The following is a 16241-nucleotide window of genomic DNA, read 5'->3' as shown; positions in this document are numbered from 1 at the left end:
TATCCTATTGCTTATTTCCTAACCATTTATTTTAGGATATCAAACAGAAATGTAAATTGTGCTGAAAATACAGGTGGGTTTGCAATTGCTTCAAATCACAGAATTCATACAATCATAGAATGGTTTAATTTAGAAGGGACCTTAAAGATCACCTAGTTCTGACCACGGCTGCAATGAGCAGAAACATCTCCTGCTAGATCGCACAGCTGAAAGCCCCCTAAAGCCTGGCCTTGAACACTTCTGGCAATGGGACATTCATACCTTCTCTGAGTAATCTGCTCTTGTGCCTTTTTATGCTCACAGTGAAGACTTTCATAGTTATGTCTAATCTAAATCTACTCTCTTTTAGTTTAAAACCAGTACACTTTGTTCTATGGCTATACTCCCCAATAAAGAGTCATTCTACAGCCTTCTTGAAGGCCCCCGCTAGATAATGCAAAGCCTCTCATGAGTTCTTTCAGAACCCTCTCCACGCTGAACAACCCCAGCTCTCTAACCTTCCTTCATAAAAGAGGTGCCCCAGCCCTCTGATCATCTTCCTCATTCTCTAGATTCACTTCAACAGATCCATGTTCTTACACTGGGGGCCTCAGAGCCAAATGCAGGAACCTAGGTGGGATCTCACAAGAGCGGAGTTAAAGAGAATTACTTTCTTTGACTCACTGGCCACACTTCTTTAATGCAGCCAAGGTCAGAGTTGGCTTTCTGGGCTGCAAGTGCACACTGACAGCTCATGTTTAGTTTTTCATTCATCAACACCCCCAAGTCTTTCTCCCCAGGACTGCTCTATTTACTCATTGCTCAGCCTGTTTTTGTGCTTAGGACTGCCCTGACTGATGTGCTAGACCGTCGTGAGACAGGTTAGTTTTACCCTACTGATGATGTGTTTTTGCTGTACATGATGTGTACAGCATGATGATGTGATGTGCAGTACATCAGTCAGGGCAGTCCTAAGCACAAAAACAGGCTTGACCTTCCTGGACTTCCCAAGATTTGTCATTTACAAACTTGCTGAGCGTGTCCAGCACCCCACTGTTCATGTTGAGAATAAAGATGATAAATAGTGCTGGTACTGCTATTAACAAAGTGTCACGACTTGTCACTGGTGGATGCAGATTGTTGACCACAACTCTTCAAATGAGACCATTGAGTCAATTCCTTATCCACTCAGTAAGTAGTCCATCCATCAAGTGCTTTGAACAGTTCCAATGTGGTATGAACTATAGTTCCCTGTGTGAAATTTGTAACCACAAGCCCTGATAGCATTTTCAAATTCTGCAAATTTGACATGAGACAAGAACTACATATTTTGAAAGATTATTTAACTTTGCTGAAGATTCTTAAGTACATGCTCCCCTGGTAGAACTGCCTCTGCCTCTTACAATAACAAAATATGGTAAGAGAAGAACTAATGTATTTTTTTTATTTTTCTTTTTGATCCTTAAGAATTTTTTTTTCTTTTTTTTTCTTAACTGAAACAAACCAACATTTAATAGTCTGCCTTTAGTAAAATGCCATCAGATCTTTTTAGGAACTCTGAAGCTCTTGGTCTCTAATCACTGTACTCCATGTACCATTTACAACAGTGGCAGTGGTGTATGTGCTGAGGACTTTGATAATTTCCTAAAAGCCTCTAATTAGATATTACCATATCCGTAAGAGAATAATATCCACAAGAAAATGCCTAGTGGTGATACTTTAGTGCTATCATATTGTAGCAATTCAACATATACGTGTTTGTATAAACTATAGCAGACTTTAAGGTTCTGCAGTAGTAGTTTTGCCCCTAGTTTTTGTCCCTGTGTCATCCATCCTATCTCCTGAGCCTGTCAGCTTTGGCAGGCATATATCCTTGGCTTTTCCAGTACAGTGAGGGAAGGGGCCAGAAGCAAAACAGTTAAAAACTCTACTGACATTATTGATAATTGGTTATATGCTTGCTATTTAATAACTGAAAGCATTGACATGGAATTTTTTTCCATAAAACTGCACAGGTTTTATTGCAGAATCTGAGATATCTCTAAAGTGTTACTGAATATAACTGATCCTAAATTCAATTAGAATTTAGATTATGCAAAATTTTTCTGTAAAGTACCACAAGATGGTGGTATGGAAGTTAAAATCATTGTTGATAAATGCCATGGAGTATTAATATTTCTCATCAGGCAAATTTTTACAGGGCCTGATCAACAGGCTGACAGACACAAAAATAGTAAGAGGAGGAGAATGGCAGTGTCTGATTAAATTAGCAGAAAATTGGCAAATGACATGTCTTTCCAGTTGCTAACACTGGAAACAATACAAATTATTTTGGATATCATGTTTATAATTAAGCCATTCATTTATTTGTTTAATATATAGTTTTTGAGTGTGATGATTTCATTCATTTAAAGAAACTGAACTATTGCAACTCCATCATCAAGCTGTAATTGGACCTAGTCACTGAACATTGTATTCTTCCAAAGCAATAGTTTTTTGCCAATCTACATTGGTAGGCAAATATTGCTCTGAGAATAGGCTTGGACAGGCTCTTTAATTTTTGTGAGCTAAGCAGAATCTGGTGTACCTCAATATTTGTTTTTCCTCCTACTGTCATGACAGTTCACTGACACCAAGATTTTAAAGGGCCTTCACCAATTCAGGACACTTCCTTGTTTGATTACTTCACAAAGTATTGGACCTGAATGTAGCTCCTCTGTTTTGTCATTAAATTCTGTTGGACAAGGGTAATATCAGATGATAGCACATCATCTAGTACATGAAAAAAAAAAAAAAAAAAGAAAACAGGCATAATGACTGGTTACCAAAATATCAAATCAAGCTTTAATGGCTTAGGTTAGATAATCAAAAATAAAAATCAAGGGACTTGGTGATCCTTATGGGTACCTTCCAACTCAGGATATTTTATGATTCTATCACAGAATTTTGTTTTTTTGTTTGTTTGTTTGGTTTTTTGTTTGTTTGTTTCAAAAATGGTTCTCAATCATTTACAGAAAATAACTTTTTCTCTACAATCAATTCTGCCACTGTTAAAATAGAGAGATAGGGACAGAGAGGCAGCAGTGGGGAGTAACAGAGCCCAGTGCTCCACCAGTTTGCTCACAGAATCATTTCAGTTCAGGAACCCTTAAAGGTCCAACTCCCCTTCATTGAACAGAGACATCTATAGCTAGATCAGGTTGCTCAGAGACTGTTCCAGCTTGACCTTGCTCAGTGATCAAGTCACTTTAAGGGTCACATTGCCCCAGTGTCCCATCAGCTATAATCATAGAAGTGGTCATACAATCATAAGATCATAAAACTGGTCTTCATGTAAAGCTTTTGGAGACCTGGTGACCAGAAATGCTGATAGCAATCAAATAAATGTAATTTATGATCTCTAATGACTATTCATAATTCACAGCTTGAGATCTAATGATCTGCTAATTAGAGACAAAGGTGCAAGACATGCTACTTCCTAACATGTATTTTGGCATTTTTTCTTCATAGCACATTTTAAAGAGTGCTAGAGGAGATGCACAAGAGAAGCAACAGAAGTTCAACTAATCCATCATTCAACTGAATCACCTCCAGTGCTGACATTCCTGCACAAATCATAGTAAGTTTTGGCTAGAATAAGAATGGCTGCAACCTCATTGCTATGTAGTCTTTATAGTGAATCTATAAGCATTCCAGGGTTCACAGTGAATCCTTTAGAAGAACCAGACATTAGTCATGGTTGATGAGTAGCACCCCCAAAGGGTCAATATCAGGTCCAAAACTGTTTAATATCTTCATCAGTGACACAGACAATGGGGTCGAGTGCACCCTCAGCAAGTTTGCTGATGACACCAAGCTGTGGGGTGAGGTCAGCACACCAGAGGGACAGGATGCCATTCAGAGGGATCTTGACAGGCTTGAGCAGTGAGCCCAGGTGAATATCATGAGGTTCAACAAATCCAAATGCAAGATCTGGTACACGGGTTAAAGCAATCCCCATTACCAATATAAGCTGGAGGACAAAAGGATTAAGCGCAGCTCGGCTGAAAAATACCTCAGGTACTGGTGAATGGGTAGCTGGTGGATAGCTATGGAGTATAAACAAGCATGAAACAGGTTGTCAGATGGGGCCATAAAATCTCAGCCTTTGGAGATTTTCATGGCCTAGCTGGAAAAAATCTTAATCAATTTAGTCTGAATGCAGTGTTTAGCCAGCTTTGAGCAGACAAAGATCCCTCCTGGTATTCCTTCTAGCTTGGAATGAGAAGATAAAGCATATTTGCAAAAGTGTTCATGTTTCACTAAAAAGCCAGGTTTTAACTTCATCTTTTTTTCCAAGAGACCATTCTAAACTCACAAAACTTTTCCTCAAATGCTGCTTGAGTACATGCTTGCAGTCCATCAACTATATATTAAAAATGTACATTTTCTCATATATTTATCAGACCCCACCTACGCAGTTATTTGGTTGAGTACAGAACAGCATGTCCAATAAAATCAAAAAGGTTCTCTTTGGACAAACGAAAATAGTTTCACATTGTTAAGCCATTTGCCTTCATTCACTAATTTCTATTTTTGATACAATATTTCATTAGAAGATAATTATACAGAAAACCAGAAAGCCTGGAAACGTTCCAGTTGTTGCATCAGACATAGATTACCTCTGCTCTTGAGAATGATTTTATTAACTTTCTAGCTTTTTCTATATGTTTTATTTATCTACTGGGGGGAGAGGAAGGCTTTTAACATGAGCAAATATAGTATTCAGTAAGAAAGCTTAGCTTTCTCCATTTAAAGACAAAAAAAAAAGAGTAAGGTTCTTCTCTGAGCAGAAGGTAAATTTGCTGAGTGCTTTTTAATTTCTCTGTAAAAATTTGTTTTGATCTTACGTACTACTGTGACTCTGAATTTCTCATATCATTACAGGTTACAGAATTCCCATATCATTACAGGTAGGTAACAAGTTCAAGAGAACGTAAGAGAAAACTTGAAAATAGGAATGTGTTTATTCTTTCCAGAGACTAGAAGTAAATGTTTTTTACAAGTATCTGGCTTGTAGTTATGGCAGACTGGTACATCAAACCAACTTTTCTTCCCTCTGCTGCACTACACCAATCTCTGAAAGCTTCCTAGATAACGTCTGGGAGGAGTAGTACAGTACATAGGTTTCAACTACACAGTAATTTCATAGTTCTCAGAAATGACACTCCCAAACTCAGAATCTTCTCTCTACAACATTGGATTCAGGCTATTCAAAGATAATAAACACCCCAGATCATATGATCACCGGATGGATCTAGCACATGAGCTCTAAAATCCTCAATCACCACATTTCATATGACTCAAGATTGGAAAGACATCAGACAACTGATAAATTATGTGGGTCTCAGAGTGGCTAAGAATATCTTACCAAGGAAATAACTGATTTGTCATTGTGGATACAGTATTTAAAGTGGTGGTTAATTTTGATTTCATTAGCACCAAGTTGCTCTGATTCAACAGGATACTTGATGTTAAGTCTGTGGTCATATATAATATGAACAGAACAACGTAGCATTCTTATAGCCAGAAATTCAGATCCATTTATCAAAATGTATACAAAATATTTAATTGATTAATTGAAATATTTTTTCTTATTTTATTAAAAAATAAAAATAAAAAGAAATTAAAATAAAGTGGTTTTGATTTCCAAGAATGGAACTATTTGAAGACAAGTTATTAAACAGAGAAGTGGAGATGTATATTGGAGCAGAGATCACCTGGACCATATACACAGTTGAAGCTTCAGGACTGCAACAACTGTAAGAACTCCATTTGGAGTCTGGGAGTATGTTGCAGGACCCCACACACTGTGAAATATTAAGCTAGCATACAGCTCTACAAAACAGAACAAAAGCAGTCTTCATAAATATCATAAGAAAAAAACAACGTTATTCCTTCTTGCTGTCAACCAGAAGAAGCACATGATAAGGAGATAATTCTGTGAGAACACTTTATCCTCACATACAAACATGAAAATGCATGGTCTAAGTCGTAGCATGTGATTTTAAAGCCTTGTTCAGAAAAAGCTTGGATAAAATCTAGCAGCTATAATCCCTGTCTCAGATGCTAACTGCAACAGAGAATCTATCAGTCTAATTGTGTCTCCAAACAACACAGTAATTGATGCATAAAGAAACAAACATAGAGGATAGAAAGGAAAAAAGCTCTGCAGTACTGGAAGAAGTTTTTGAAAGACTAAAGAAAAGCCGGGTGAAAAAATTATTTTTCCACACAAACTCATAAATAAATGTTCCTACAGTTGACTTCAAGAGCCACTTGAAGCCTCCACTTTTTGAAAGAATGCCTAAAGATATTTCAATGGTGTCTAGTCTGATAAAAAGAGAATACATTAACTTCTTAAATACTGTATTTAATTAAGTAACTTTCTTGAAGTAATAACTCAGAAACCACAGTTAAATAACTTACATTTAACCAGGAAAAAATAAACAATAATTTGCCTAGTTCTCCTTGTAGTTATTGTTATTCAATAATATTGGCTATTGCTCAGAAGTTAAACAATAGATGAACACACAACCTACTAAGAAATCTCAGCTAAGAAGAAATCTGAGAAGGAAAACTGAGATTCATTCAAAGAAAAAAAAAAGCTACAGAAGTATTCAACTGTGTCTAAAAGCTGTAAACCATAGCAAAAATCATGTAACTAACAATGGTAGATGAAAATATAAATTGAGATATTACAATTTCTTTTTTTCAAATGCATGATCCAACTGATTCTTTCCAACACGACAAATTCTTTCATACAATCAAAACAAGATTATTTCAATTTAAAAATTCTATCAAGATAACTAATTTTTTTTTAAGGAATACTCTGTAATTCAGAAATGTTTAAAGAAAGAATTGCAAGAGATATTTCACAACATAAAAGCTTGAGACAACTCCCCTGGGAAAACAAATCAAAACAACAACAAAAACATTTAAAAGTTAACAGTTTAGAAGTTAACCAGATGGCATACCAAAAATAAGCACTTAACTTTTATCTTCATGTGAGAGGAATATGACAATTACCAAGAACTATCTGGAGGTAAGAATTTCTGTCTCCTGCAGCAGAATTCTGAATGCTTTACTTTATCCTGCAAAACTTTACCTGTCTTGAATATTTCATCTGCAGGTATGCCAAATTTGTAACCTGCAACAAGGATTTCAAGAATTTTTTTTTGCAGGCTTTGTAAGATGCATATTCTTAAACTCTCACTTATGAACCAGTGGTGAACTTCAGTGAATTATCAGTGGTCCTACAGGAGCAGAAAAAAATTATATATCTACTCTCCTTGTTTGCAACATGCAAGTTTAGTTGTTCACTTTTATGTTTATCTCACCTCTTTGCTTGTTTTGTTGTTTTTTTTGTTGTTGTTGTTGTTGGATAAGAAATATTACTGTAAAAGGAAAGAATGAAGTCTATAATACCTCACTAAATTGACCACTGTAAAAAACATAAACTTCAGAACAGCTATTTCAGAAAGAAAACTCTGAAAAAACAGCAATCTTTTTTATGAGATTGAAAACAAATATATACAGAACAGTCAAAAATGTTACAATCCGTATCTCACAGGACAGGAAAAACATTAGACTGGTAGAGTGGGTCATTAATTAAATACATACAAGCATAAATGGATGGAGACATGCCAAATGAAAGACATAATAGAATCATCATAAAACAATGATGTATCTTAACATACTTTAATGATTTATCTGGAATAGGCTATGTGGTAAATTTATACATTACATTTTCTTATATTAGTTTGCCTCGTCCGAAATCTTAATTTCTCCAAACTGTAGCTGTCATACTGATTGCATAAATTTGATTATTAAAAGTAATCAGCAAGATATTAAGAAAGAAACAAAAAGCTAGAGATACACAACTTTATGGAAAAAAATTGCTACAATCAAGGATTAAAATTTAAAAAAGGATTAAACATCTTCCAAATGCCTACATCACAACACAGAGAGTAATAAAATCAGTCTCAGCTCCCTTCTAATTCTTGATTTGAGAAAAATGCATATACAACATCAAAGGACAGCAGCACCTTTACCTTTTCCCCTTTAATCTTTCTCCCAGGATTCCCAAACCTGTCTTAGCCAACTGCACCGCTGGATTTAGAAACTGCTATGTGATCTGTGAACTATAGATGTGAAGAGGTACTCCTTTCTCTTGTTCCCATATGGTCTGCTCATCATGGAATAAGTAAACGTTAGGTATGCCAGAAAAAAAAATAGAAGGATCAATCTCTAATCTCTAATTTAACAATTAGTTTCTTCCTCGCGTAAAATGTGTTCTATTCCTTTCTCTTCTGAATGCTTACTGCTTTGCAAACTTTTTGCATTAAAATAGGTTTCAATAAAGCCAGTGAATTCCTCATTAATAAAAGCAATCTGAATTTTTAGTGGTCTATTATAAAGTTTTCTTCTGATTCGGAGCAAATGTTTTCCATGATTTTCTATTCATCTGAAATATAGATTCTTAAGACTTGACTTCTCTCTGCTTTTGACAAATATTGTCAGTTGTCAAATTGTCAAATATTGCAGCTGAAGGAACTGGGATTGTTTAGGCTGGGGAAAATGAGGTTCAATGGAGACCTTATTGTCCTGTACAACTTCCTCAAGGGAAACTGTGGGAAGTTGGGGGTCAGCCTCTTCTCCCAGATAATTAATGATAGAACAAGAGGGAGCAGCCTCAAGTTGCACCAGGGGAGATTCAGATTGGATATTAGGACTATCTCCAAAAGAGTGGTGAGGCAATGGAAAAGGCTGCTCAGGTAGGTGGTGGAGTCACCATCCCTGGAGGTATTTGAGGAAAGGGTAGATGTAATACTTGGGGACACGGTAAGCAATATTGGAAGTAGGTGGACAGTTGAACTAGATGATCTCAGAGGTCTTTTCCAACCTTAATGATTCTATGAAATACGCAATACTGTAACATAGAGGAGAAAAGCAGGTATCACGATGGATCCAAAAATATGTTACAAAAAGAACTCTTCCATCTAGGAACACACTACGGCAATTATTCTGCACTGTTAGTTATTTCTAATTTTGCCTCCAAAACTTTATGACTGAGTATATGTATAAAATAATTCACTGGTATGCCACTTCAGCTGAGGCATTCAGTGACTAATTCTTCTTCTCTGACATCATTTCCTACTTACCTATCTTCCAATGAATTGGCACCTAGTCCAGTTTACATTAAATAAGCAAGCTTTTCAGTTTTGTTAAAATTAGTTCACATCAACAGTATGTGGACAGTACTGGAATAAAGGAACTAACTTTCCTTTCAAGAACTAAATGAATAAGTATTGGATATTCACAGGTTTCTGCTTTGTTATTGCTGCTATTTTTTAACAAATATGGACTGATCTGAGATTACCAGTGCTTCTCACATTGAACTGCAAAATGCTACAAAATCTTGAGTTAAGTTTCTTTCATCACAATCTGGCTTCTACAAACAGAGACCCAAAAAATCATGCATTAAAAATATTAAGAGAAGAATAATAGGTCCATCAAAGTCCAAATTTTGATGTAAATTTGGCTGAGAATAAAAACATAGGATTTGAGCTGCTTTTATTTTTTATTTAAATGTTCTTTGATTTAATATACTTCAGCTCAGGAAAAAAAAATATTCCTGCTTAGGAACTGTATCATCTGTCCAATGAAGTTAAAAGACAGGAAGACAGACACCAATGCTGAGGATTTGTTGACTGCAGTGTACATACCACCTTTCATCATTCCCACTTCATAGCATTTTCTTAGTCGGCAGGCCTGGCAACTCTTTCTTCTGTTCTTGTCAATAGTACACTGGTTAGTGGCAGGACACATATAGTCATTGTGCCCTGTAAAACCAGAGGGAAAATAAGGACAAAGTTACACATGATCTTAAACAACAGGCATTACAAATTGCCTATAATATTTTATCATATGTTTCACTGAGCATTTAATACAGCACCTAACATCACAGGAACAATGCTGTCATTACCTATAAAAAGATGTTAATAACGCTAAAAATTCACAGCACACATTTATACAGGTATTTCAAAATATTAAGAATATTATCATAAAAATGAAAACATCCATAGAATAATTTTTAAAAATTAACAATCAAAACAGCCACAAAAGGGAACAGACATGAATAAGTAACTTGAATTTCTTGTTCTTAGTAAGAGAAATTCATGTGATCTGTGTGTTCGTTGTGCTGCTGAAGCATCAAATGGTTATAGGTTTATAGAATGAAAAGGACCTCTCCGCAGAGCTTTTTCAGACATTTACCACAAGTTGGGACAGTTTAGAAAAGAAAAACCAAATAAAATAGAAGCAAAAAATATTAATGTAATTGTACATCAGGGATAAATCAATCCCTAACTCCAATCCCTAATTAATACATGCAAAAAAAACACATTTTTTTCATGACAAATTCTTCTATTACCAATCTGGTGCAACTAAGTTTGACACCAGCACTTTGTCTTTCAGAGCTCCATTTCCTCCTTTATTATGCTCTGTGGCTCAATTCTTTCTACACAAGTTTTTAGCTTATCATAATTTGTTAATGCCAACTCTTCCCTTCATTTTTCCTTTAAAAATAAGTATCAAGTATATTCTCAAGCCTGCCATCAAATTATTTTCCAGCCATAGGCAAAGTTCAGCAAGGATAAGGAGACTGGTGCTTGGTGTTCATCTAAATGCAACTAAGGTACAGCACAAAACGAAACAATTTTACTGCAGAACTGTTTGTTCTTTCTTTCAGGTCAAGCGATTTGCTTGAGGTAGAGTATGGTAGAGGTTTGACAGCAGCCTTGGTCTCATCAAATCATCTATCCTTGACTACAAATTAGAAAATAGGGTAAAAATGACTATCAGATTACACCAGGAACATCTGTTCTCTAATGCTACAAAAATAGGATCCAATCAAAATAAGCAGCTGAAGGTGAACTTGTTATTATAGACAGCTGACTATATACTGTCTCAAATAGACAAAATTATTATTTAGTAACTGTATATATTTATATATATTCTCCTGGACTGAGGTAAAGAGGGAGAACAGAAATGCAACTCAATCTCAGCATGAAAGAGCATTTAATTTTCATTTCCTTGAGTATGATACAGGCTGTTCTATGTCTACTACAAGACATTTCACAAGAAGGAAAAAAAAAAAATCAATAAAGAAGGAAAAGTCTCAACCACATAAAAATACAATATATACAGGGGAAAAAGGAGGAAAAAAAAAAGTCTTTTTTGGAAATGCATGCTTATTAGGTCACACTTAACAGCAGCAAAAAAAGCTGTGGTACCTGTCCTCAACCAATTGCCTGGTTTTATAAGCTGAGCTCTAAACAAGGTGAGAGAAAGGCTGAAATCATTAATTAATGTTTTACAAAGAAATAAAAGCTTTGACTGGTCATCTGATTTGCTTTCTAGTAAAGCTAAAATGTAAATTCAGAAATGGAATATCTCCAGGCACTGAAATCATCTTACAACCCTCTATAAGAAAAGTAGATATATGTTCCCACTTCGGTCAAAACAAAAATGTTCTGTAACATTTCTGCTGGACCAGCTGATCTTTGTAAGGTTCAACTCATCCTTTTTCACAGTTCTTATGCAGGTGATAATGTTCTAATTTGATTTGAACCTACATTTCCTTTTTCCAACTTCAAATTTTCAAAAATGGTATTTTGTTTGTAGAATAGCACCTAAAGCAATCCTAACTGTAATCAAGCTACAGTCCTTATTGAAATCAGTACAATACCATAGCTAATGTCATTGCTTAGACGTCTAACTGTACATCAAGGAAGACGATACTGTATTTAATACTGTTTCACATTTTTAAATTTCATTTAACCAATGGGTCTTTCATTAGTTTGAACAATGTGGGAGGAAAACAAAAAGCAACTTGAAAGAAATATTAGATAAGTAGAGCATACAGTAAAAATGATCATCAAATGGATCAGGGAAGAAGAGGAAGATAAGGAAGGCAGGCAGGGAGGAAGGGAGGAACAATTCCAGCTTCCTTGCGTTACCATCTGATTTCAAGTGCTCAGTCATTGGAATCAGAGAAGAAAGTTTCCTCTGCAAGGAACAGACAAGACTGGGATGGTGCAACATGGGATGGCATGAATGGGAAAAGATAGAAGAATGTAACTGTGGAACAGGCAAAACCCAAAGATTACTTATAGTTCTAAGTAAAGTAATGTAATAAATCTGAGGCGTACTGTCTTTATAGTTTTTCTATTTTCTCCTTTATCCTTAAAGCTCATCTCTTTGCAATGCAGATTCTGAACAATTCAGCTTATTAGAACTGATTCCTTGCTGATTGGAGTCATTATTAGGACAGTGAGACACAACAGGTGTCCAGCTGCCCTACACTTTCTTTTAACAGTACTAAAAGAATAATGCACGCTACGGGAGATACTAATTAGACCATTAAAATCATTGGTATCATAGGAATACTGAAATGAAGAAATGTCTTTAGTGATCACTGATTCTTATAAAGGGAAGCACTTGGACCCCTGCTCTTATTGGTTTGCTGCTTTTCTGAAAATACATTATCAGATACCCTGCACAAGATTAAAGACAGTGAGTTTATTGTCTTACATATTGAATAACATAACTTATGCAATTCAATTACATTCAGTTACATATATTACTCATCTTAATCCCCACATTTGTATGACTTGCACTGTCATCAGTCACAAAGGAAGACTTTAAGGGAGAGGTTGGAGGAATTGAGCTTTTTTCTGGTTGGAGGTATTGTTTTTTTTTTTAAATTTTGCATATTCCACATTCTAAAATAATAGCAAAATTAAGTATTTTTACAGCATTTATTATATGCTAAGGTCTTTCTGAACAGGTCAAAAGATCTAGGTCCATATGATAACAACCAATATAATAGGGAGCAAGGTTGAGGAAGTAAAATGTTAACGAGAAAATAATGGTTGAAATTAGGAAATTTCAGCTTATCCTCACTTGGCCTGTCATAATCATGGCTGTTTCTTGTTGGATATGCAGTCTGAGTCTTTCTTGTCACTATGAGTCAAACATGTAATATTTATATTCAGAGACTCACATCACTATCAGTCTAAGCGTTCTCATGATACACGCAGTGTATGCAACAGACAAGCATGCTTGAATCAGAGTGGGAAGATGATTTATCTGTGAGGGTTTCAGTCAACAAAACATTTCATATTTCTTTAAAGTTAAATGTTACTACATTCAGCAGAACATTTAAGTATCAGTGTACTTGTATCTAGTAGTTCCAGCAAAGTGTGTTGGGTAAAGCTCTGAAAGTAATGCTTCCTATTTTTTCCACGGAAACTATAACAGATACAAAGAGCACTATAACACTATTTGGTGCAGGAAATTCTCAACTAAAACACACTACTCTTCAACATATTCAGCACCATTATCTATGCATTTTTGCCAGCAATAAGCAAGAGGCTGCATGCCATGCTTGTAAATATCTACACCTGTGGAGGTACCCACTGTCACTGCCACCACTGCTGAAACACACTACCTACCACTTCACTGTGCCCACATCCACTGTTCGGACTCCATAAACATTCAGCAAGTGTCAATGATGCCAATGGGTGCCATTTTTCCATGTAGGGGAATTCACTGACACACCTTTGGTTCATACACACTTCCATATCAGACACCATTTTGTCAGATTGCCCTTCTGCTGTCATCTGTCATAAGGTAACAAAATGTAATGGAATACTGGCAGGAAGGTTCAACCTCTAGTGCTATGCCATCAACATTTGTCTTTACATTGTAGGCTAATATAATAAAATAGGAGGCATTACTTTCAGAGCTGTCTTCATGTATCACTGAATGAAAGAGAACCATAAATAGGTTTGATTTTGCAGGAGAAATTGGTTTAAAGTCAGTGAAGAGATTTTCTCAGAGCACTGATGTTAAAGACTGTTATAATATTTTAATAAAATGAATATTTTCATTTACAGGTGGTACTGCAAGTATACTATATCTCCTTGCAGACTGTATATTTAATTATCAAGGACCAAATATAAAGTAAGACTACCTAAACTTCTTCAGTAGGCCCATGAGAAAACATAATCTGAAGTTATGCCTGGAATAAAAACAGAGATATGTTAATTTTCTTGTGGCCAACAACTGTTAGATTTTAAGTGCACAAGAGTAATTCACAGTTGTTTTTATTTCTTGGCCTCTCCATATTGTCTGTGGGAGTTTTCTCTAGAGAAATTTCTTCTCTTCCCATTTTAGCTCAAATAAGCTGATGCTAAAAATACAAGAGATATCATTAAAAAACTACGGGAATAAGATAGCCATTGCTTGTCTATGACTCTCTCAGAAAATGTATTCTGTCTCTGAAGAGATCCTATTGAAAAGGCTGTGAGTAATAATACCCTGAGGCTGTGAGTAATTTTCCTTTAACATAGCAGTTGGTTTAATCATGTGCCAAGGATTTAAGACAATTGTGATTTTTCAGATAAGGAAACAGAAACTAGATGTCACATTCCTTAACAGACGTTTTAGAGATTGGAATCTAGATTGGTGTATTTTTCTTATGTCATGAGGAAAAAACATGTGTCCTATTTTATTATCTTCTCTAAAATTAAAAAAATAATAATAATAATGTATTTGAGGTAGAATTATATTTTGCATTTAGGGTGATAATGCTGACATAGTGGAAACTCCAGTTTCATTTTCATCTGCTGGAGTAGAAAATATAATTTTACATTTATATAAAGTAAGATTAGTGCTTTACTTTTTATATTTTACAATGTATACGTCCATGAGTTACTGAATTGGTTAGATGGCAGCTGGTTTGGAATCCTGAAGCAATGTCTGTTCTCATTCCTTTTTTTTTTTTTTTCATTTTTCCTGTTAGCTGAATAGTGTATGGAAAGAGTAAAGGAAAGATCAGTATCATGATAATTTGGCTTGAATTAACTACTCATGTTTACAATTCTGTACATATGTGAAGATTTCACTAGAAAATGAATACTGTGTGGGAACTACATGACTTAATACAGAATATACAGATTTTGACCTTTCCTCTTTTCTGATTCCTCAGTGGCTCTATGATCTTTCCTTCAGAGGTGTGTGTAGAGGAAGGATCTCCCTACAGGCCACAAAGGAAATATGTTTTACAATCCGGACCCTTTTCCTTATTGTCATATATAGAATTGCCAAGCTAGTTTAAAAACAGAAAATCATTCATCTTCTCAGCAGGTCTGGGTAGTTTCTAAGAGAACCCAAGCTCTAAATCCAAAGGCCATGTCCAAGGATAATTAAGCTGTGAATGTGAGTGTCTATGCTTAAGAAAGGAATTAGGAACAACCTTCTGTTCTTTTCTGAAATCCATTAGGAAAGAGTGAGATCTAAAAATTATTGTTCATTTTTATTGGGGCACTTTAATTTAAAATTGTTATACCTTCTTATTTTACATTCAACATTTGTTCATATTGGGCTAATAAAAGCAACTACATTTTCCTTCACACATTTTTTCTTTTCCTGATTTTCAGAGGGAAGTTCCTGTGCTTCAGTTTGTGCCCACTGCCCTTTTTCCTGGCACTGGGCACCAGTGAATAAAGAATAGCTCTAACCTCTTTGCACTATCCCTTCAGATATTTCTGTATATTGATGAGATCCTCCCCTGAGAACTCCCCTCTTCTCTAGGCTACAAAGTCCCAGCTCTCTCAGCCTTTTCTAATAGGAAAGATGCTGCATGTCCTTCCATCTTCATGCCTTTTGTTGAACTATCAACAATATGCTCATGTCTCTCTTGTACTGAGGAGCCTAGAACTGGGCAGTACAGCAGTGAGATTACAATGCTAGAAAATGAAACTTGTAAAAAAGGTTGAATAAACTGAGTTTCTTTGAGTTAGGAAGTTCAATAGGGCCAAGTGCAGGCTGCTGCACTTGGTCAGGGCAATCTCAGGTATTTATACAAACTGGGGAAAGATCTCCTTGAGAGCAGCCCTGCGGAGAAGGACTTGTGGGTCTGGGGTATGAGAAGCTGGACATGAGCCAACAGTTTGAACTTGCAGTCCAGAAGGCCAACTATTCTCTTGGCTGCAATAAAAATGGGGTGGCCAGCAGGGAGAGGGAGGTGATTGTCCCCCTCTACTTGGCTCTTGTGAGGCCCCAACTGGACTACTGCGTCCAGACCTGGATCCCCTAGTACAAGAAGCATGTGGAGCTCTTGGAGCGGATCCACAGGAGGGCCACTAAGATGA

The 16241-nt window shown here is 35.8% G+C and overlaps 1 protein-coding gene across 1 annotated transcript in view; it reads right to left on the bottom strand.

Moving 5' to 3' along the window:
• ESR1 (estrogen receptor 1) overlaps window positions 1-16241 on the bottom strand; it is a gene marked incomplete at its 3' end in the record, with an annotated part of 101301 nt that overhangs the window by 51784 nt on the left and 33276 nt on the right. Inside the window, exon 3 of the mRNA XM_079549922.1 lies at window positions 9747-9863. Coding sequence (XP_079406048.1) covers window positions 9747-9863 — 117 coding nt within the window. The remainder of the gene's footprint in view (window positions 1-9746; window positions 9864-16241) is intronic.

The sequence above is a fragment of the Tetrao urogallus genome, assembly GCF_951394365.1.
Source record: "Tetrao urogallus genome assembly, chromosome: 2".
NCBI lineage: Eukaryota > Metazoa > Chordata > Aves > Galliformes > Phasianidae > Tetrao > Tetrao urogallus.
The sequence above is the reverse complement of the archived record's forward strand: the minus strand, read 5'-3'. Positions and strand labels throughout refer to the sequence as shown.